This window comes from Podarcis tiliguerta (assembly GCF_965153285.1).
Source record: "Podarcis tiliguerta genome assembly, chromosome: 18".
In the NCBI taxonomy this organism is placed as follows: domain Eukaryota; kingdom Metazoa; phylum Chordata; class Lepidosauria; order Squamata; family Lacertidae; genus Podarcis; species Podarcis tiliguerta.
The window spans coordinates 247,944-266,249 of NC_139551.1; the positions used below are offsets into that span (position 1 = coordinate 247,944).

At 50.4% G+C, this 18,306-nt stretch overlaps 1 protein-coding gene across 1 annotated transcript; it reads left to right on the forward strand.

Annotated features, from left to right (window-relative positions):
• The first annotated feature begins 3,924 nt into the window (after window positions 1-3,924).
• Window positions 3,925-17,872, forward strand: RAB3A (RAB3A, member RAS oncogene family). Its single transcript, XM_083421888.1, has 5 exons — window positions 3,925-4,237; window positions 9,873-10,100; window positions 10,425-10,543; window positions 11,383-11,507; window positions 13,580-17,872. The coding sequence occupies exons 1-5, from the start codon at window positions 4,025-4,027 to the stop codon at window positions 13,768-13,770; spliced, it is 876 nt and encodes a 291-aa protein (XP_083278014.1). The 5' UTR covers window positions 3,925-4,024; the 3' UTR covers window positions 13,771-17,872.
• The last annotated feature ends 434 nt before the right edge of the window (window positions 17,873-18,306 follow it).

Here is an 18,306-nt window from a genome sequence, read left to right on the forward strand (position 1 = left end):
GGAAATAATAATTTATTATTTATACCCTGCCCATCTGGCTGGGCTTCCCCAGCCACTCTGGGTGGCTTCCAGCAAAATATTAAAATACAATAATTCATCAATTATTACAAGCTTCCCTAGACAGCAGAAAAGCTGAATCAAATCAGAAATCAGGCTGGCTTCTGTAAATCCTGGGAAATAGGGGCACTTGGAGGGTGGTGCAGCTAGGCCGGGACCCGTGCCTCTGTGCATGCGCAGAGTGCCTCTCCTCTGCAGCAGCCGTGAATTGATTCTTCCAGGATCCTTGCAACAACCTGGGTGTTTCTAAAACCTACATTTAAAATTGGAGTTAGGTTGCCACCTTGTGGCCACATGGCAAGTCTGTAGAATATTTCGCCACATTGCAACAGATTTATGAACCAATACAAATCCCGTTCGTTCTCCCCTCCGGCACCTAATAATAATAATAATAATAATAATGGACCTTTCCAGTATAGAGGTTCTTAACCCGAGGTACCACTGTCTTTTATACCTCTGACCTTACAATTCTCCTCACACCTGTAAGAGGAATGAGGCCAGGAATGAACGGGGAGGCTGAGGCGGAAAGAGGAGGAATGGAAGGTGGAAAGAGAGCGTCTCCTTGGGTCTCCTTCCAGTCAGGAGGGAGAGATTCTTCTAGAAGGAGAAGCCTCCCAAGGCGGCCATCTCTTGGCTCTGTTCCTTGGAAGTCCCTCAGGAGAAACGGACAGAAAGGACCAAAGGATTAAGGGCGAAACAAGGGAGAAAACCTTGCAGGGAAAGAATATTGTCAGCTGAGGCCTCCCAAGTTTCATCCCCCGGGTCATAGACTTCCTTGTTCATTTGAACAAATCCTGCCTGAGACTCCTGATTGTTAAGTTTTACCTCACGCAAGTCCCCGGCAAGGGAATCTGAGGGAATTTGTGGAAGTGGGCGCTCCGTTTTGAAGTGAGAGGCCATTGCATATTAATTGGTGGCAGCGCTGTGATATGAAGTGAAAACCCACACAGAAATGTACCCAGAGACACAGAACAACTGGTTTAATAAATTACTGGAGTTATTTGAGTAAAAGGAGGAAAATTTCCTGTCAGAAAATGACCAGCAAGCGCCAAGCCCAAGTGATGCTGCGACTCAGGTGATGCTCAAGGACTACCTAAGAAGCAGAACTAATGTGATGAGAATTATAAGGTCCAAGGTGTAAAATAAACGTTTATAAACGTCCCAGGCAGAGACATCCATAATGGTATCAACCAGATGCCTGAAACAGTCCAGGAAGACAGTCCTGAATCCCTTTGGGCTCCTTCAGGGACCTCCGCTCTTCCTCTGCAGTTTGGATGGAAAGGGGAAAAGCTTCCCCCATGTCTCCCTGCCTGAAGGGCATCTTTGGGGACGAAGAGGGCGAGACGGAGAGCCGGACTCAGAAACTCAGTCTGGATCCTCACCAAAGGAGGGCCAGGCTCTCAGCCAGGGAAACCCAGCAAGAGGGAACCTGGCAGGCAGGATTTCTGCTCTGGACCTGCCTCCCTCTGGGGTGTTAAGGGGGGCTCCCTTGGACAAAAAAGCATGGACCCCAGCCGGGAATCCCAGAGCAAAAGAGCAGCCAGTCGGCTTGGTCTGGATTGAAGATGGTCGCCACAGGACAAGATGGAAGCCCCCAACAAAAGAGAAGCCCAACTTTTAGTAGCTGCTCATCCCCATCTTACACCCCCCAAACCACATCACTAATGCATCATGAAAGGGGAGGTCTGGTGGCAGTAATCTGAGCATCCTGGACCCTGCCCCATGGTTCCTCTTGCCCTCCACCAAACACCCATCAAGTGGAACAAAAGAGATCTTTACATTTCCCTTTTTCCCAGCCAAGTTCATCCCACCCTTTTGTCTTCATCTGGGTTTGTTATTTCTGGCATGGCTACCCATCTGGCCCTCAGGTATCAGGAGGCCAGGGATTATCCCTCAGGCAGAGGGGCTGCTGAGGAGCTGAGCTCACAGGTCTAGAGGGATTTCTGAAGTTTTCCCAGTGAGCCAGTACACAGATCCATTGATCAGTGAATTCTTACATTTGGCATCGTGCAGCAAAGGCCCTTTGAATAGATAGGAAGAAACTGTGATGAAGTGTTTTGTGGGGACAAACCACAAAAGTGATGGTGCTGATTTTGGGAGTGGGCTGCATGTGCATGAGATCTGCGGGAGGGGCAGCCCCCACAACCGATACATAAATTCCTGCAACATATACCATATTTTTTGCTCTATGACACACCAGACCACAAGACGCACCTAGTTTTTGAAGGAAGAAAACAAGAAAAAGAATATTCTGAATCCCAGAAGCCAGAACAGCAAGAGGGATCGCTGCGCAGCGAAAGCAGCAATCCCTCTTGCTGTTCTGGCTTCTGGGATAGCTGCGCAGCCTGCATTCGCTCCATAAGACGCACACACATTTCCCCTTACTTTCGAGGAGGGGAAAAGTGAGTCTTAGAGAGCAAAAAATACGGCATATGAATTTTTTTTGGGGGGGGTGTCTTGGGCTACAGCAGGCATGTCCAAAGTCCATTTCGGGGGCCTAATCCAGCCCCCATGGCAGTATATGTCCTGGGGTAAAATCCTAAAAAAAAAAGCTGAACAACTCTTCAATCCTAAAAGCTCCACAACTTTGGTGTAAAATTGTAAAAAAAAAAAGTTCAACAACTCTTCAGTCCTAAAAGCTCCACAACTTTGGTCAGCCCTAAATAAGGACTCTATAGGGGCTCTTGGGTACCAAAAAGGAGCAGTATTTTTTCTTATAACAATAGTGTTATTACTGTAAGCGATTGAAAACTTTAGCAGGGTTGACATAAACACGAGGCGTAAAAAATAAACTTCTGGAGAGCAAAAAGATTAAATTTATAAACAGGTTGGAATTGTGATATAAAATAAGGGACCACAGAGAACGGAGGAGGGAAGTCGAAGACCATTTTGGTTTTTGTTTAGATGTAGAAACACTGCAAAATGAGAAATGGGGAAAATACAAAATTTTTCTTTAAAAAAGAAATTATCAATGGAACACAGATAAAATTGGGATTTTTTTTGAAAGCTAATACGAGTGATGTAATAATGTTGGCATATTGTTATTAATTTCGTTTCTGTACCTCTTTATGTTTTAAGGAAAGAATCTCAAAGCAGTTGACAAGCTACATGAAGGCATAAAATAAAACCCGGAATAAAATGTAAATTGTGTCAAGAGGCGGGGAATTCCAAAGTTTTAAGGGCTGCCATGTTGAAAGATGGATAATGTTTTCATCCTAACAGCAGCAATAACCATGTATTTGGCTTGAAATTTTTATTATTTAAAAACCCCTCGATCCATAATTGATCTTATATGGTAGGAACAATCTCCAGCATCGTTCCTCATAGATTTGTGGATTATATAATTGCTTTGACACCAGTGGGCTTGTATATGTGGTATTTTATTTTATTTTTGTTTGAAACATCAGATGAGCATTTTTGTGAGGTAAAAATCATGGTGATAATTTAACAGAAAAGCACAACAGGAGACTATCCTGAGGTGAAAAATTGGTCAGAAATTCCGCTCTTGGTCTTCTACTGATTTGCGTGATTTATTTCTGGATGACCAGCATTTACATGACTCTGAGGGGGCATAATAGCCTTCGGATAAAAACAGAATTAAGAATAAATAAATTCCCCTCATGACCAGCATTTACATGACTCTGAGGGGGCATAATAGCCTTCGGATAAAAACAGAATTTAGAATAAATAAATTCCCCTCATGACCAGCATTTATATGACTTCGAGGGGCTTAATAGCCCTCGAATAAAAATAGAATTTAAGAATAAATAAATTCCCCTCAGAGTCACGTGATTTGCTTCGCCATAGATATGCCTAGAGAGGGGGGTAAGGGGAAAAAATGGCGGGAGAAATAAATCTCGCGAGATTTCGTGAGGCTTCTCTCTCCTTAGAAATCAGCCCCGTTGGGTTTCAAGCGAGCTCGTTACGGGGCTGCCAATCCTAGGCGATCCACCAATCGCCTGGCGGGATGGCAGCTTGCCTCGATCCCGCCTCCAGGAGCTGCGAAGGCGGAGGCGGAGCCTCGCTCCCTGACGTCACCCGCCCTATTTGCATAGCCGCCCTCCCCTTTCGGAGCGCTGGTGACGTCAGCCCGGGTTCTGCAGGCAGGTGCCGTCGCCTCGCGCCGCTTGTGCTGCTGCCGCTGCTGCATTTGCTGCTAGACCCGAAGCGCGTTCCCGAGGTGAGTGCGCGCCTAGGGCAACCCCCCCCCAAGCTTTGCACCCCCCTGGGGCCGTCTTTTCCCCTTTCCTGCATTGCACCTTTTGCATCCCTGCATTGCATGCGAAAGAACGCGTCTCTGGGGGGGCCTGGTAACCTTCATTTGACACATGCAAAAAAAAAAGAAGATGCAAAATTGCAGGGGGGGGGGGGAGAAAAAAAGCCAAGCCTAAAGCGCTGGATTCTTTACCCAAAAGATATAATTAAAAATGGAGGTGTTTTGGACAGGGATGATGCTGGCTTGCTAACGGGAGCGGTGCTTTCCTTTTTTTATTATGCATTTTCTTGCAATGGGCGGCGATGGGCTAAGCTGGAAATGCTGGCCTGGCAAAAGAGGCTTCGGCGATGCAGATGGTAAACAGGCGGATTGGGAAAGGAGGGACGGGGGGGGAGGGGGGAGCGAGCAGCGCAGGTTGGAAAAGGAGCCAGATCTGGTGGGCCTTATTTGCAATGGGGGGGGGGAGGCTGCTTTTTGAAAAAAAAAAAAAAGCAAAAACCTCAACTCCAGAAAGCAAAAAAACCCTTCCCAAACCTCTGCGTTTTGTAAGGAGCTGGATCCGAATCGCTTTGGCAGGAGCTCACCTTTCGGATGACAAGAACGAGCTTGAGGTGGTTTTTTCTTTCTCCCTCTGCCCCCTTTTCCAATTCCTCTGATGCAGAGAGAGCTTGCCAGTCGCAAAGCTAAAAAAACGAAAAATCAAGGCGGAGAGAGGCAATTGATTCACGTTTTTTGGATCCTCTCCCCACCCCCACCCCCTTTGGCAGACCATAATTGCAACCCACTGCGTGCTTTTCTGGGGTGAGCGATGCAGCATTGAATGTAGGCAAGGAGATGATGGTTTGGGGTGCTTGCCTTGCCTTTTGCATGGGAAGGAGAGAAAATGGATTGGATTGGGCCAGCGTTAGCCCTACTCGGAGTAGATCTATTGAAGCATTGCACACATCCCTTGCTTCCAGAATGTACCCCCTTTTTTTGCAATTCCACCTCCTATCCTCTTGGTTTTCATCCGTTTGCAACTGGATCAGATTTGTGCAGGGGGAGAACGGAGCGTGTGTCCTATTGATGGACGGCTGTCCAGGCCAAAGGGCTGCCACGCAACGCCGGGCGTATGAATGATTGATGCCCGGGTGCCAAGGGCAACCAGGAAGCTGGGCCCTATTGATGTCGCCAAGATCGACGTCTTTTCTGCGGGGACCGGGGCTGATGATGGCTGTTGGCCGGGGTGCAGGGCCCGATTTACGTCGAAGCTCAAGCTCTAGCTTAGGGCCCCACTCTCTTGACTGCCCCCCAAAAATTAAAGGGGTCCATTTCCAAAATATAAGATAAAAAACAAATGAAATAAAGCCTACATCCAGCAACAGTGTTTTATGTTGTGTCGGCTCCTCGGATGTAAGTCATGGGCCTCACCTGCTCCCTCATATATCCCTGCTTTGCTCCTTTCTATATATAGGGTGCCTACACTCTGCATAGACTGGTTGCAGGGCAACATGCGCAAATGGCTTGAGATACCTCTGAGGTCCATCAAGGACCATATAGCATATATTCAGCACCAAAAACAGCACCAATTTGTTGTTGACAAAGGACAGCGGACATAGAAAGGTCCCGTCCCCCCGGTTACCTTCAGGAGCTGAGGGCCGCATCAGACCTCAATCCGGCCCTGCCTGGGTGGCATTTAGAAGTGGGCTCTGTGTGTGAACCAAATGTGTGGGGCAGGGGAGGAGGAGAGGGCCTGTTGGTGGCTCAGGCAGAGCCCCCTCTTCAGGAGCAGTCTATCTGCGGACAGGCAAAGAGATGGGCCCTGCTGCTTGAGCATCCGCCTCCCTTGTTGTCGGCTGTTAGATTGTATTGGGCAGGATTAGATGGAATCTCGCATGCGGCCCTGGGGCCTCTCTTACCAGGCCCTTGGCACCCTCCTCTTGCTTCTGGACTGGCTGGAATGTTGCTCTCGAACTCGGACCAGGCAAGATTTGCATCGGTGGCTCCTCCCGCCCCTGGCCCCGCTTACCCATGCGGCCCTCGGGACAATTGCACGCCGCAGAATGTGGCCCTTGGGGTCACGCAGGGCCGGCGGGGAGGGCAGGATAGGGGGAAGCAAGGCAGACGAGGTCCCGGGTTCAAATCACCGCTCAGCCATGCGCCGGGTGACCTTGGAAGCCATTGAGTGTCTTCTCATCCTGTCCTGCTTCACAGGGTCGTTGTGATGATGAAATGGGGAAGGGGAGGGTGGGAGCACCTTAAGCGTCCTGGAGGAAATGCAACAAATATTTACAGTGTTTAAGACGCTGCATAATAAGTAGAATAGTTGTTTTCTGCATTATTAGAGAGATTCGCGGAGGAGTGGCGGGCTAGGCAGTAACTATATTTTTTATTATTCTTAAGTAAATTTGTATACCGCCTGATAACCGCAGGCCTCAGGGCAGTTCACAAGATAAAATCGCAATATAAAACCACAGCATGCAGAATAAAAATAAAAACGAGAACAATCCAATAGCGCCCCGACTCCTCGACACATTTTAAAAGGGCATTGGATGTCAAATCAGCCACAGGCCTAGTTGAAATGGAATAATTACATAAATACGGAGATGTAATAAACAACTTTAATATGCAAGAGGAAATATGGAATAGACAACAAATTACAATATTGTGATAATTACAGCCATTCTTGGAGCAAATGTGAGTTATGTAATAAATAACCATAATATTCTTTCGATCATCCTTGGAAGAGGAGATATCTATATCGAGTAATCCTCAGAGGAAATATGGTATACAGAGCAGATAATAATATCATTATAATCAGAACAATTCTTGGGGCAAATGTGAGTTATGCAGTGAAACGACTGTCATCTTATTTCAGTCATCCTTGGAAGAAAGAGGAGACAGATAATATTGTTATTATCATGGATACGTTGTTTTGATTTTATGTATTTTTATATTTTGATTTTGTTCTGTGAACCGCTCTGATAACCTCCCGTAAGCAAGATCAGAGGGTGAGGGTCCCCATTCTGGGTGGGGAGGGAGCTGAAAGCAGGGCGTTTCCCGCCCCCCATGAAAGTTTGAATGCAGTTGCTTTGCATTCAGGTCCCACGTTCATCCACCTGGGAAGCCGTTGCTGGCAGTCAGAGCAGGCTTTACTGAGCTAGGTGTGCAAGCTGGTCTGGATTCCGCAGAAGACAGCTTCTTCCACCCCTCTGTCTGTGTCGTTGGGGTTGCAGAAGGAAGCAGACCCCGCAGGATCGCAGCCGGCAGGCAGCCTGTTCCCGATACCAGGGACAGAACATCCCGCGTGGGCAAATTTAGCTTTCCGGACCGCCTCCTCTGACGCAGGAAAACGTGGCTCTTCTTCTCCTTTGCCTGCTCACAAAGGCACGGTTTTTTCTCCCTTGCTGGGAAGAAGGGGGAAAGTGTGAGTCGATGTGCAAGAATAACTGGGGCGTTTTTGGACTACAACTCCCATCGGCCAGTGCCGCTGAAGGATGATGGGCTTTGTAGTCCAACGGCATCTGAAGGAGGGGCGCCGTGTTGACACCCCACTGCAGTCAGGGCTTGAGATAGCCGTAGCCTGAAAAAGGCAGATCAGCCCTCTTCCCGTATCCAGACTCTTCCCAAATTAGTCACCTTTTTTTCTGGGGGGGGGGGGGGGTGTCAATCCTGCATGCCACAAACAGGCATGCAATGGGGGGTGCGCAAGTTGTCGGTCATCTGTGGTGGTGGTGGGGCATCTCTCCATTTCTTCGAAGGAAATAAGGAGTTTTGCGTTGGCAAAAGCAAGCTGCCCGTCTCTTGCCTTGATCTCACTTAATCCTGTTTCCTTGTTATCCTTTTTGGGGTTTAGCTTCTTTGCCAGAATTAAAATTCCTGGAGGTTTGGGGTGAACCGGGGGACGCATCTTTCCCAACGCAGCTTGGGGACCCCCCCTCCCCGATGCACGAAAATACCGCTAACTAGGATCTGGTTTTTTTTATTTATTTAATCCTCCCCGGCCTGAGTGTGCAAATGTGTCTCCCCCTCCCATAAAATCCCGGTTTAGGTCGCTTTGACGCCTCCTGTAGGGACGCCTCAGCGGCCCCAAGATTTGCCTGATGCGAGCGGCTGGCCGTTTAATTAGCTAAAAGGGTTATGCAGAAGGAAAAGTAGGCCGTGGAACAAAGCGTGCGGGTTTAAGGGCCGTTTAATAGGGCTGCGGCCCTCCCCACCCCCAGACTCCCGGGGAAATCTGGCCAGAAGCAGCGTTTTGTGGACGCTGTCCGCAAAGAGAGATTTGCAAATTTATTTCGCTCAGCGTTTTTAATCCAAGAGGGTTAGAAAGGGATCTGGGGCCGTGGGCGAATGAGATGGGGTGGGCTCGATTGGAAAAGATGGCGACGGATTCGTGGAAAGCCCCCAGCCGGAAACGAACGGTCCTTGTCTCTGTTCCGGATTCTTAAAACTTGCCTTGGGGTTGATGCATCCCCACCGACGTTTAAATACATGCATTTATTTAAAAAGGTAGAGATGCTGTATTTTTTATCGTGCCAGGCAAAACACAGCAACGAATGATGGGATTTGAAAAGGGAACCGAACAGGCTTCCGTGCCAAAAGCCTTTGCCGTCTTGTTTTCCTTCACATTGACATTTCCCCCCAGCGGAAGGCCGTTCTCTGGGTGTCACTTGGACTAACAACCACATATTAATTATTATTTTTCCCCTCCGCAAGCATTTTTTGCCAGCTCGCAATTGAGCTGCATTGCAGGAGGGGGGGGGGGGAGGAAGGTGGATGTGGAACGGAAACTGGATTTCGTTTTCTTCCCAGTCTGTTGCACCATTAATAATGCTGGTCCTTTTTTTGCATGGTTAAGATAAGGGGGAAAGACAGGGCGGTGAGCCTTGTTATCATTACTATTTTATTTTTGCCCATTTTACTCTCAAAACAGCCCTTTGAGGGAGGCTCCTTTGAGAAACAGATCTCTAATAACGATGATGATAATTTATCAATATGCCACCCATCTGACTGGGTTACCCCAGCCACTCTGGGTGGCTCCCAACAGAATATTAAAAACATGTTAAAACATTAAAGCTTAAAGACTTCCCTAAACAGGGCTGCCTTCAGATGCCTTCTAAAAATCAGATAGTTGTTTATCTCCTTGACATCTGATGGGGAGGCTGTTCCACAGGGCGGGCGCCACCACCGAGAAGGCCCTCTGCCTGCTTCCCTGCAACCTTGCTTCTTGCAGCGAGAGAACCGCCAAAAGGCCCTTGGGAGATGGACCCTGGTGTCCGGGCTGAATGATGGGGGTAGAGATGCTTCTTCGGGTCGACTGGGCCGTTGAGGACTTTCAGCACCAACACTTTGAATTGTGCTCGGAAATGTCCTGGGAGCCAATGTAGGTTTTTCAGGACTGGTGTTCTATGGTCTCCACTCCCAGTCCCCAGTCTGGCTGCCGCATTCTGGATTAGTTGCAGTTTCCAGGTCACCTTCAAAGGGAGCCCCACAGAGAGCGCATGAGCTCTTGCTTTGGTTTCTGGCTTCCACGGGTGTCTCCTGGGGTGCTAGCGAGGGTCACCCCGGCCGGCCCCCCGTGTCTCACCACCTTTCCTGCCCTCCCTCCCTCCCTCCCCAGATGGCCTCCGCCACCGACGCCCGCTATGGCCAGAAAGAGTCCTCCGACCAGAACTTTGACTACATGTTCAAGATCCTCATCATCGGCAACAGCAGCGTCGGCAAGACCTCCTTCCTCTTCCGCTACGCCGACGACTCCTTCACGCCCGCCTTCGTCAGCACCGTCGGCATCGACTTCAAAGTCAAGACCATCTACCGCAACGACAAGCGGATCAAGCTGCAGATCTGGGTAAGGAAAGGGCCCGTCTCACAGGGTCGCTCGCTAATGGAAAGGAGTAATAATAATAATAATTAATAATAATTTTTTATTTATATCCCACCTATCTCGCTGGCCTTCCTCAGCCTCTCTGGGCGGCTTCCAACCAAATATTAAAATACAGTAATACATCAAAGATTAAAAGCTTCCCTAAACAGGGAATGTGATCTTTCAAGGTGACTGAAAGAGCCCCATTACTCCGCCAAGAAAGAGCTCCTTCCGGCTGATGTTGGGGCAGAATTGGGGGCCTGATCCTGCCGGGCCCCTCCGTAACAGCCTCTCTTGGCCTTTCCCCAGGACACGGCCGGGCAAGAGCGATACCGGACCATCACCACCGCCTACTACCGGGGAGCCATGGGCTTCATCCTGATGTATGATATCACCAACGAGGAGTCCTTCAACGCCGTCCAGGACTGGTGAGTCCCAGGGGAGACCCTGGGGGTGGGAGGCGGGTGTCACCAGCCCCTGGACTATTATTCATCTTTTTGACAATAATTGTTACTAATTTTCCATTATAATACAATAATAGCCTCACTGTAACAATACCAAGATATACCATATTTTCCCCTGTATATGTTATAACGTTACAGTTCTAGTTAAATAAATAGTTTAAATCCTTCCAGCAAAATACAGCAGAAAAGTTGTCCAAATATAAACTGTTGACTTATTAAACCTCACCATAATTTCATAATTATCTGTCAATGTGTTTCTAATAGCATAACCAAATCAGTAATTTTTGATATAACTGTAAAAAAAAATGACTCTGAAAATTTATTATTCCAAAAAGGAAGCCTTCCTCTGGTTGTAAATATTAAGATTATACCAGCAAGAATGAGTCTTTCTGTAAAAAAAGTGATTTGAATCAAGTCTTACTAATGATTTAAATCGTGATTTAAATCAGATCCACCCTGAGTGTGGGCAATGCAGAAGGGGGGAGAAAGAGACTTAAGGCTGCCCTTTGCTAGCCCAGATGGGGGGCAATGGGGGGCAGAGAGCTCTCAGCTTCTGAAGCACATAGTCCAGTAATTGGAAGGGGCCCCCCCAGCTGTTTTGGGACTACAATTCCCATCATCCCTGACCACTGGTCCTGTTCGCTAGGGATGATGGGAGTTGTAGTCCCAAAACAGCTGGAGGGCCGAGTTTGGCCATCACTGGCTTTGAAGCTCCGCAGGAAGGGGAGGCGGTGAGTGGTCTCTCTGGCTGTCCCAACAGTCTTCCCATGACCCCCCCCTTGCTGCTTCCATCTCTCCGCCAGGTCGACCCAGATCAAGACCTACTCGTGGGACAACGCCCAGGTCCTGCTGGTGGGGAACAAGTGCGACATGGAGGACGAGCGGGTCGTCTCGTCGGAGCGGGGCCGCCAGCTGGCCGAGCACCTGGGTGAGTCGGCAGCCGGAAGAAGGCGTTCTGGGGGTTGTGGGAATGAGAGAGAGGTGGAAAGCAGGAATCCAGGAGGGGGAGAGGTTTCTTCCCGGCCGCCAAGGATGGCTTAGGCTGCCTCGCAGGGGTGTTGTGACGATGGGGGGGGGAGGCCCATGGGCAGCGCCTCGACCTCTTGGGAGGAAAAGGGTGTATCAGTGTAATAAGAACGATGGAGAGCGTAGTTGTCAGGGGTTCAGGAGCAGAGGCACAGGAAAGGGAGGAAATGGAGAGCGAGGGGGAGGAGTCCGAAGGAAATGTCAGCGATGACAGCGGTCCAAGGTCTCTGAGTCTTTCCAGTGAATCGGAGGATTCACAGAAAGGGGCTCCCATGGTCAGGGCAAGGGGAGTGCCCAGGGGGGCACCTCAGGAAGAAGGGGCCAGAGGGGACTCAGAGAGCAGCAGTTGGAGATCCAGACCAGCGTCCACACCAGAGTGCAGTAGGGGGGAGGAGTCCCAGGCATCGGGATCAGGTGGCGCGCTGCCAGCGGGAGAACATGAGGCAGGATTGACCATGCCTCCGTCGGGGAGCGAGGAAACGGTCAAGAGGAAGGTTAAACGCGCGCGCGCGCCAAGTTCAAATATACAGGAGGGCGGTACAGTTGGCAGCCCGGGTAGGGAGCCAAGTCCTAAAGCCCGCCGAAGAGAGAGGGAGGAGTCAGGGGGGTCAACGTCTGCGTCGGAAGAGTCCAGGAAGGAGGAGACCCCGGGGGGCAGCAGGACCCAGAGGAGAAAGGAGAGAAGGAAGAGGTGGAGTAAGATTAGAGTCTTAAACTGGTGTACAGGGGGCGGGGATTCAGATGGAGCTTCGCCGGTCTAGACCCTAGACGTAGAGCTGGGGCGCTGCGGCTTGGAAATGGAAACTGTACTTCAATAAAGACTTTGGTACATTACTACTGGCTAGCGTTGGTCCTCTGTGAGCTGGGACCAGGAGCCAGCTCTGACAGTAGTAATAAAAATAACGGTGATGAAAATAATCACTTTCCACAATGGTAATAATAATAATAATTGGTGGTGGCTAAAAGACAGTGGCACCTCTGTTTTTGAACGTAATCCATTCCGGAAGACCGTTCGACTTCCGAAAAGCGTTTGAAAACCGAAGCATTTACCGAAGCATTTACTTAACAGTAAACTCAACACGGAAGCCGCATAGCATGTTTGACTTCTGAAAAGTGTTCGAAAACCGAAGCATTTCCTTCTGGGTTTTTGGCGTTTGACATCCGAAACGTCCAACTTCTCAGATGTTCAAAAACCGAGGTGCCACTGTGATACTAAGTGGTATGATAACAATAATTAATGGTGATTCATAGAATTGTTTGAGTTGGAAGGGACCCCCAGGGGTCATCCAGTCCAACCCCCTGCAATGCAGGAATCTCGGCTAAAGCATCCCAGACCGATGGCCACCTGACCTCTGCTTATAAACCTTCAAGGAAGGAGAGGCCACCACCTGCCAAGGAGGGGAGACCCTTCCACTGTCCAACGGCTCTTACCGTCAGAAAGTTCTTCCTGATATTTGCTCCTTTCTTGGAACCTGAAGCCATGAGTTCAGGTTTCTCCCCTCCAGAGCAGCAGAAAACAAGCTGGCTCCCATTTTCCACGAGGCAGCCCTCTGGAGGGAGGTTTTTTAAAATATTTGACGCTTTGTTGTGTTTTTAATGTTCTGTCGGGGGCTGCTCTGATTGGCTGCGTATAAATGAAATAATGCTAAGAGTTATAATAATCATCAGATGATTCAGCATGAGGATGGTGTTAATGATGTAATAATGGAAGAAGAAGAATTGGGGGGGGGGAATAGGAGGCGGGGGAATATGGGAGAGGTTCACCCTCAGGTGGGGGCAGTTTCTCTCTCCGTCTCCCCCCCCCCCCGCCCTTGTGTTTGGCCACGGGAGGAGGTCTGGCTGGGTGTTTTGAGACCCCTGTTTCTCCTGGGGCTCTCCTGCATTTCCTGCTCCCCCCTTTGCTTTCTGTCTCTCTCTCTGTGTTCATTATTCTTTATTTATTTTTGCAAACCCCCCCCTTCCCCTCTGTGCCAGGGTTCGAGTTCTTTGAGGCCAGCGCCAAAGACAACATCAACGTCAAGCAGACCTTTGAGCGCCTGGTGGACATTATCTGCGAAAAGATGTCCGAGTCGCTGGACACGGCCGACCCCGCCGTCACCGGGGCCAAGCAGGGTCCGCAGCTGACCGACCAGCAAGCCCCCCCGCACCAGGACTGTGCCTGTTGAAGAGACTCCCAGGCGGAGCCCCCCAAACCTCCCCCTGCCCCCCTCCTGCCGCACCTTCCTCCTTGCCTGCCTCATGTCCCCCCCCCCCCCCGCGTAACTATGGAGTCCTGGTCTAGCCATCTCCCCACCCCCCTTGACCCATCCCATTGCTTTATCCTTTGTGGGGTTGTTGGTTTTTGGGGTGGGGGTGGGGGGGACGAGACCCCAAACCTAGGAGGGGTGTCAAAGCTTAAAAACAAACCACCTCCCCTCACTCTCCTTTAAGGGACGGGTGAGAATTAAGCCCCCTGCCTGTCTTCTCTTTGTGGATCGTCTTTTCTTTGTGGGGCGGGCTGGGGAGGCGGGTGGTCAGCGTCGAGAGGAAGCTATTTCCACTGTTCTGGGTTCTTCTTTATGTTATTTATTTATTTATTGGACCACACGCCTCTCGATTTGTAGCTGTTCTTGGTTTTGCAAATCTGGGTGTCCACCGCTGTTCCTCTTTCTTCCTCCTCCTCCTCCTCCGCCTTCCTTTGCTGGTTCTTTTGTCCATGCATTCTGTGTGTCTCCCCCCAAAAAACACCCCCCCCCCCGTCTTGTTGAAGAGAGCAGAGCAGGCACCCCATGCCTGGACCTGCCGTTGCTGCAAGAGTTTGACTCCTCGGTTAGAGCGGCTGCTTTCCGTGCCGAAGGAAGTTCTCCCTCTTCCGGTCCCTGGTCTCGGCTCCAGGTAAGGCTGGGGGAAAGAAACCTTGGAGAGCTGCTGCCAGCCAGTGGGTGCAGCGCTAAGCTAAATGGACCAGTGACTTCATTCCTCACAAGGCATATTCGTTGAAATCAACCGCAAAGACGGGAGTCTTAATTTTGTTTTTTAGCAATTGGGCCGTTGCTCAGCAGTAGAGCACCTGCGCTCTGGTCCTCAGTCCCCAGTGGTATCTCTAGGTGGAGTTGGAACCCCCCCCCCCGCCGCCTGGAGGGCCACTGCCGGTCAGTGTAGACAATATACCGAGCGAGACAGACCCAACGGTCTGACTCCTGTGAAGCCGAATTACTTCGGCCCCCGTGTTTCAACTCTGCAGCTGCCGCCCTCCCCATTTGGCCCCTCTCCAAAGCAGGATTGGTCCTGCAACGCCGCTAGTGGGGAGGCCCACACCTGCCTCCGTGCCTGCCCCTCCGGCTGTGCAGTTGTGGGGTCCTTCCTCCCCCAAATCAGTCCTCTCCGTCTCTCTTCCTCCCGAAGAGGCGGCGTGTGGCTATTGTGGCATCTTCAGGGCAGGACATTTCCAGCCCTCCAGGCAACGTCCAGCTCCAGTGTGGCCGGCGGTCAGCGAGCGAGTTGGGAACCCCAGAAAACCTGGAGGTCTGCAGATCTCCCTTCTGAAGCCTCGTTCGGCAGCGTAGAAAACGCCGCCTGGCTCTGTAGGCTTTCATACGACAGCCACAATCTAGGAAACGGCTCAATTTGCGGTTGTGGGGATCTCCTGGCCTCCGATTTGTCTGGACACAGATCTCCCAGCTTTCCAAACTCTTTGGCCTCGCAGGCTGGCTAGCCAGGGAGGGCAAAGACCCTCCTTGCCAGTCCGGCGTCGCCAAAATGCCGCCTGGAGAGCTTTCCTCGATTCCCACCGCTGCCCTGCGTCTCTCGCTTTCTTTCTCTCTCCCTTCTTTTCCCCTGCGAAAACCCCTTTCCAGTCCTCCTCCCGTCTTCCTTGGTGTACAGGAAAAAGGAAATGCAATCCCCAAGGCCCGTTCCCTGTAAATAGAAGTAGACTCTGAAGTGTGTGTGTGTGTGTTTGGAGGTCCTCTTGCCGTGCCGTGCTTTGTGCTGCTGGTGGTTTTATTTATGTTTCATGTGCGTGTGAGCGTGCGTTTGGGTTTTTTTTTATTTATTTAAAGAAAACGTTAACATACACGGTTTTTTCAGTTGCTTGTGGGTTATTCTCTTTTTTAAATACAACAACAACACCGTATTTAATAAGATGAACGAGAGTAAGGCGGGCCGAGGGGGGGAGGTTGGCAACCAGGAGCAGCCGCTAAACTCCTCCTCGGATTAATCCACGTTTAAAGCCGTATCGCACCACTTTAAAAGTGACAGCTGCTCACACTCCCCCCAAAGAATCATGGGAATAGTAGTTTGTGCAGGGTGCTGTTCCCTTCGCAGAGCTACAGTTCCCAAATCGGTTTAACAATCCACTCTTCTTTCCAGGGAACTGTAGGACAGCATTTAAAGCACCACAAAACCCCTCCCCAAAGATCCCTGGGAACTGGAGACCCCCATACCCTCACGGAGCTACAATTTCCAGAGTGGGTTCACCATCACAGGCAACTCCATCCTTTCCGTTTGGCCCATGAGGGCCAGTATCTTAGCTTCTTCTGGGAGGGAAAGGTCCCAGGTTCAGTTTCTGTGATCTGCACCGTGCTGGAAACCCCGGACAGCTGCTGCCAGTCAGTGTTGACAATATTGAGCGACATGGGATTCTGTAGAACGCAGCTTCCTCTTTGCCCTGACATACACCCTCTGGGAGCATGTTTGGGTCCTTGATGGCGCAGACCACTTAGGGCTGCGTTCCCCAAACTTGGATCTCCAGACATTTTCAAACTCCACAGGTCCACTTTTGTGGAACCACCTTCCTCAGTCAAGTCCACCGGTCTGATCCAGGCCTGTTGACCTTCCAGACCCCCAGGCTGAGGAGTTCTTCAGCAGCTTGTGTTCTTGCAGCTGATTTGCAATTGGGAATTTGTTAGCTTTGGCTATCTGCATTTTGCAGGGTTGGGGGCCAGATTCTGGCCCTGTCTGCACTGAATAGTCAAGGCAGCGCCGTTGCACTTTAAGCAGCCATAGGTTCCCCTATGAGAAGCGTTGTGTGTAAAGGACGCCGAGAGCTGGAAATAGGAGGCCCAGATTTCCACCACAGAGCCACTTCCAGAGCCAGTCCCTCTTCCCAGAAAACGGGGGGAACGGTGGGCTCTGCGAAGGGAATCCCCTCCCAACTCTCAGCATACTTTGAACGCTCCCTGACCCACTGGTCCTGCTAGCCAGGGAGGATGGGAGTTCTAGAACGACACACAGAGGCCCAAGTTTGGGGAAATGCAGACGGGGTAAAAAGTTGCAAGAGGAGAATCCCAAAAGCTAAAACAGAGATTGTAATGCAGGCAATAAAACCCGCCTGGAAATCCTACGGGGAATTGAGAGAGGGGGGTGTCTCTTAAGAGCTCTCAGCCCCCTGAAAACTACAGCTCCCAGGATTATGGGATGGAAGGGGGAGCCGTGACTGCAGTATCCTCTCCACGCAGAGTTCAGATGCAGCCTCCGTAACCCGAAATGAACTGGCGTAGGGCGGCCTGTTTCAATGGGCCTACTCTGGAGCAGGACTTTGCCTCTTGCCTTCCCTTCCAACACGGGGAGGGGGAACTTGTGGCCCCCTTGGGTGTTGCTGGGGCCCCAGATCCCATCAGCAGCCAGCTGTTGGGAGCCCAGCCAACATCTGGAAGGCCGGTTTGCCCTGTCCAGCTTCTACATTCCCTGCTCCCTCCCATTCCAGGTTTTTTCTTGGGTTCCTATGAACCCGGACCGCTTTGGCTGGTGGCATCTGCCGGGCACCAGATTGGGGAAGAGGCTGTTGTGCTGTAGGAGAGGGAAAAGGTTGCCTTGCCCCCACTTGCTGCTCCCGCCCCCTCGGACCCGCAAGCCACCTTTCCCCGCTTCACCTGGAGGAGAACTCCGGCCTTTCAATCTTCTCAAACGACCAAACTCTCACTGTTCAAAGCATTCCCCTTTTCTCTCATTCCTCACCCCCTCCATCCCACGACCCCCCTTTTCTTTTTTCATGGAAACGCTGCGTACGGTTTTGGGTTTTTTCCCGTTTTGGCGGATATTTAGACACAAAACATTCTCTCTCTCTTTGTGAAGTTTACTTCTATGGGGAAAATTATATATATATATATAAATATAAAAATATATATATGCTGTACTGTATTTAAAAAAAAAAACTGTCGGAAGTGTCAAAATGAGTTCAGTTTCTTAAAAAAAACAAAAACAATGACAAGCTCTGGGGTGGAAAGAAAATCCCAATATCGTGGTACCAAGGAGAGTTGTGAAGAAATAAAATTCTGATCACGAGAAGCATTCCATGCCGCTAGTCCCTGTGAAGGAAAGGGGGAGGCCGAGCGTCTGAAGGGGGTCTGATGTGGCAAAGGGGGCCGGGTGCTTTTAAAAGGGGTTTTCTCCCAGTTTGGGGAGTGGGCTGGGGCTTAGTGGTGTGGCTGCCCCTCCAGCAACAGAGGCAGTCTACCTCTGAGCGCCGGCTGCTGGGAACCACAAGCAGGGAGCCCCTCGCTGTTGCTCTTGCATTTTGATAGGGGGCTTTGGCTGTGGGGAGGCTGGGAAAGTTTTTAGAAACGAGGAAAGAACGGGATTCTAGAGTCGGAAGGGACTCCGAGGATCATTTCTTCCAACCCGCCACAAGGCAGGAATACACAGCTGTCCCATACGGGGATCAAACCTGCAACCTTGGCGTGTGGCCAGCCGCTGCCATTCAACTGCAGTCAGGAGCCTGG

What these genes read in the sequence shown, in the direction of transcription:
- RAB3A (XM_083421888.1), top strand. Translation starts at nt 4,025, where the DNA reads ATGGCAGCTTGCCTCGATCCCGCCTCCAGGAGCTGCGAAGGCGGAGGC. An exon ending in GGATCAAGCTGCAGATCTGG is followed by an intron (nt 10,101 to 10,424) that starts GTAAGGAAAGGG and finishes GCCTTTCCCCAG; the next exon opens with GACACGGCCGGGCAAGAGCG. An exon ending in TTCAACGCCGTCCAGGACTG is followed by an intron (nt 10,544 to 11,382) that starts GTGAGTCCCAGG and finishes TCTCTCCGCCAG; the next exon opens with GTCGACCCAGATCAAGACCT.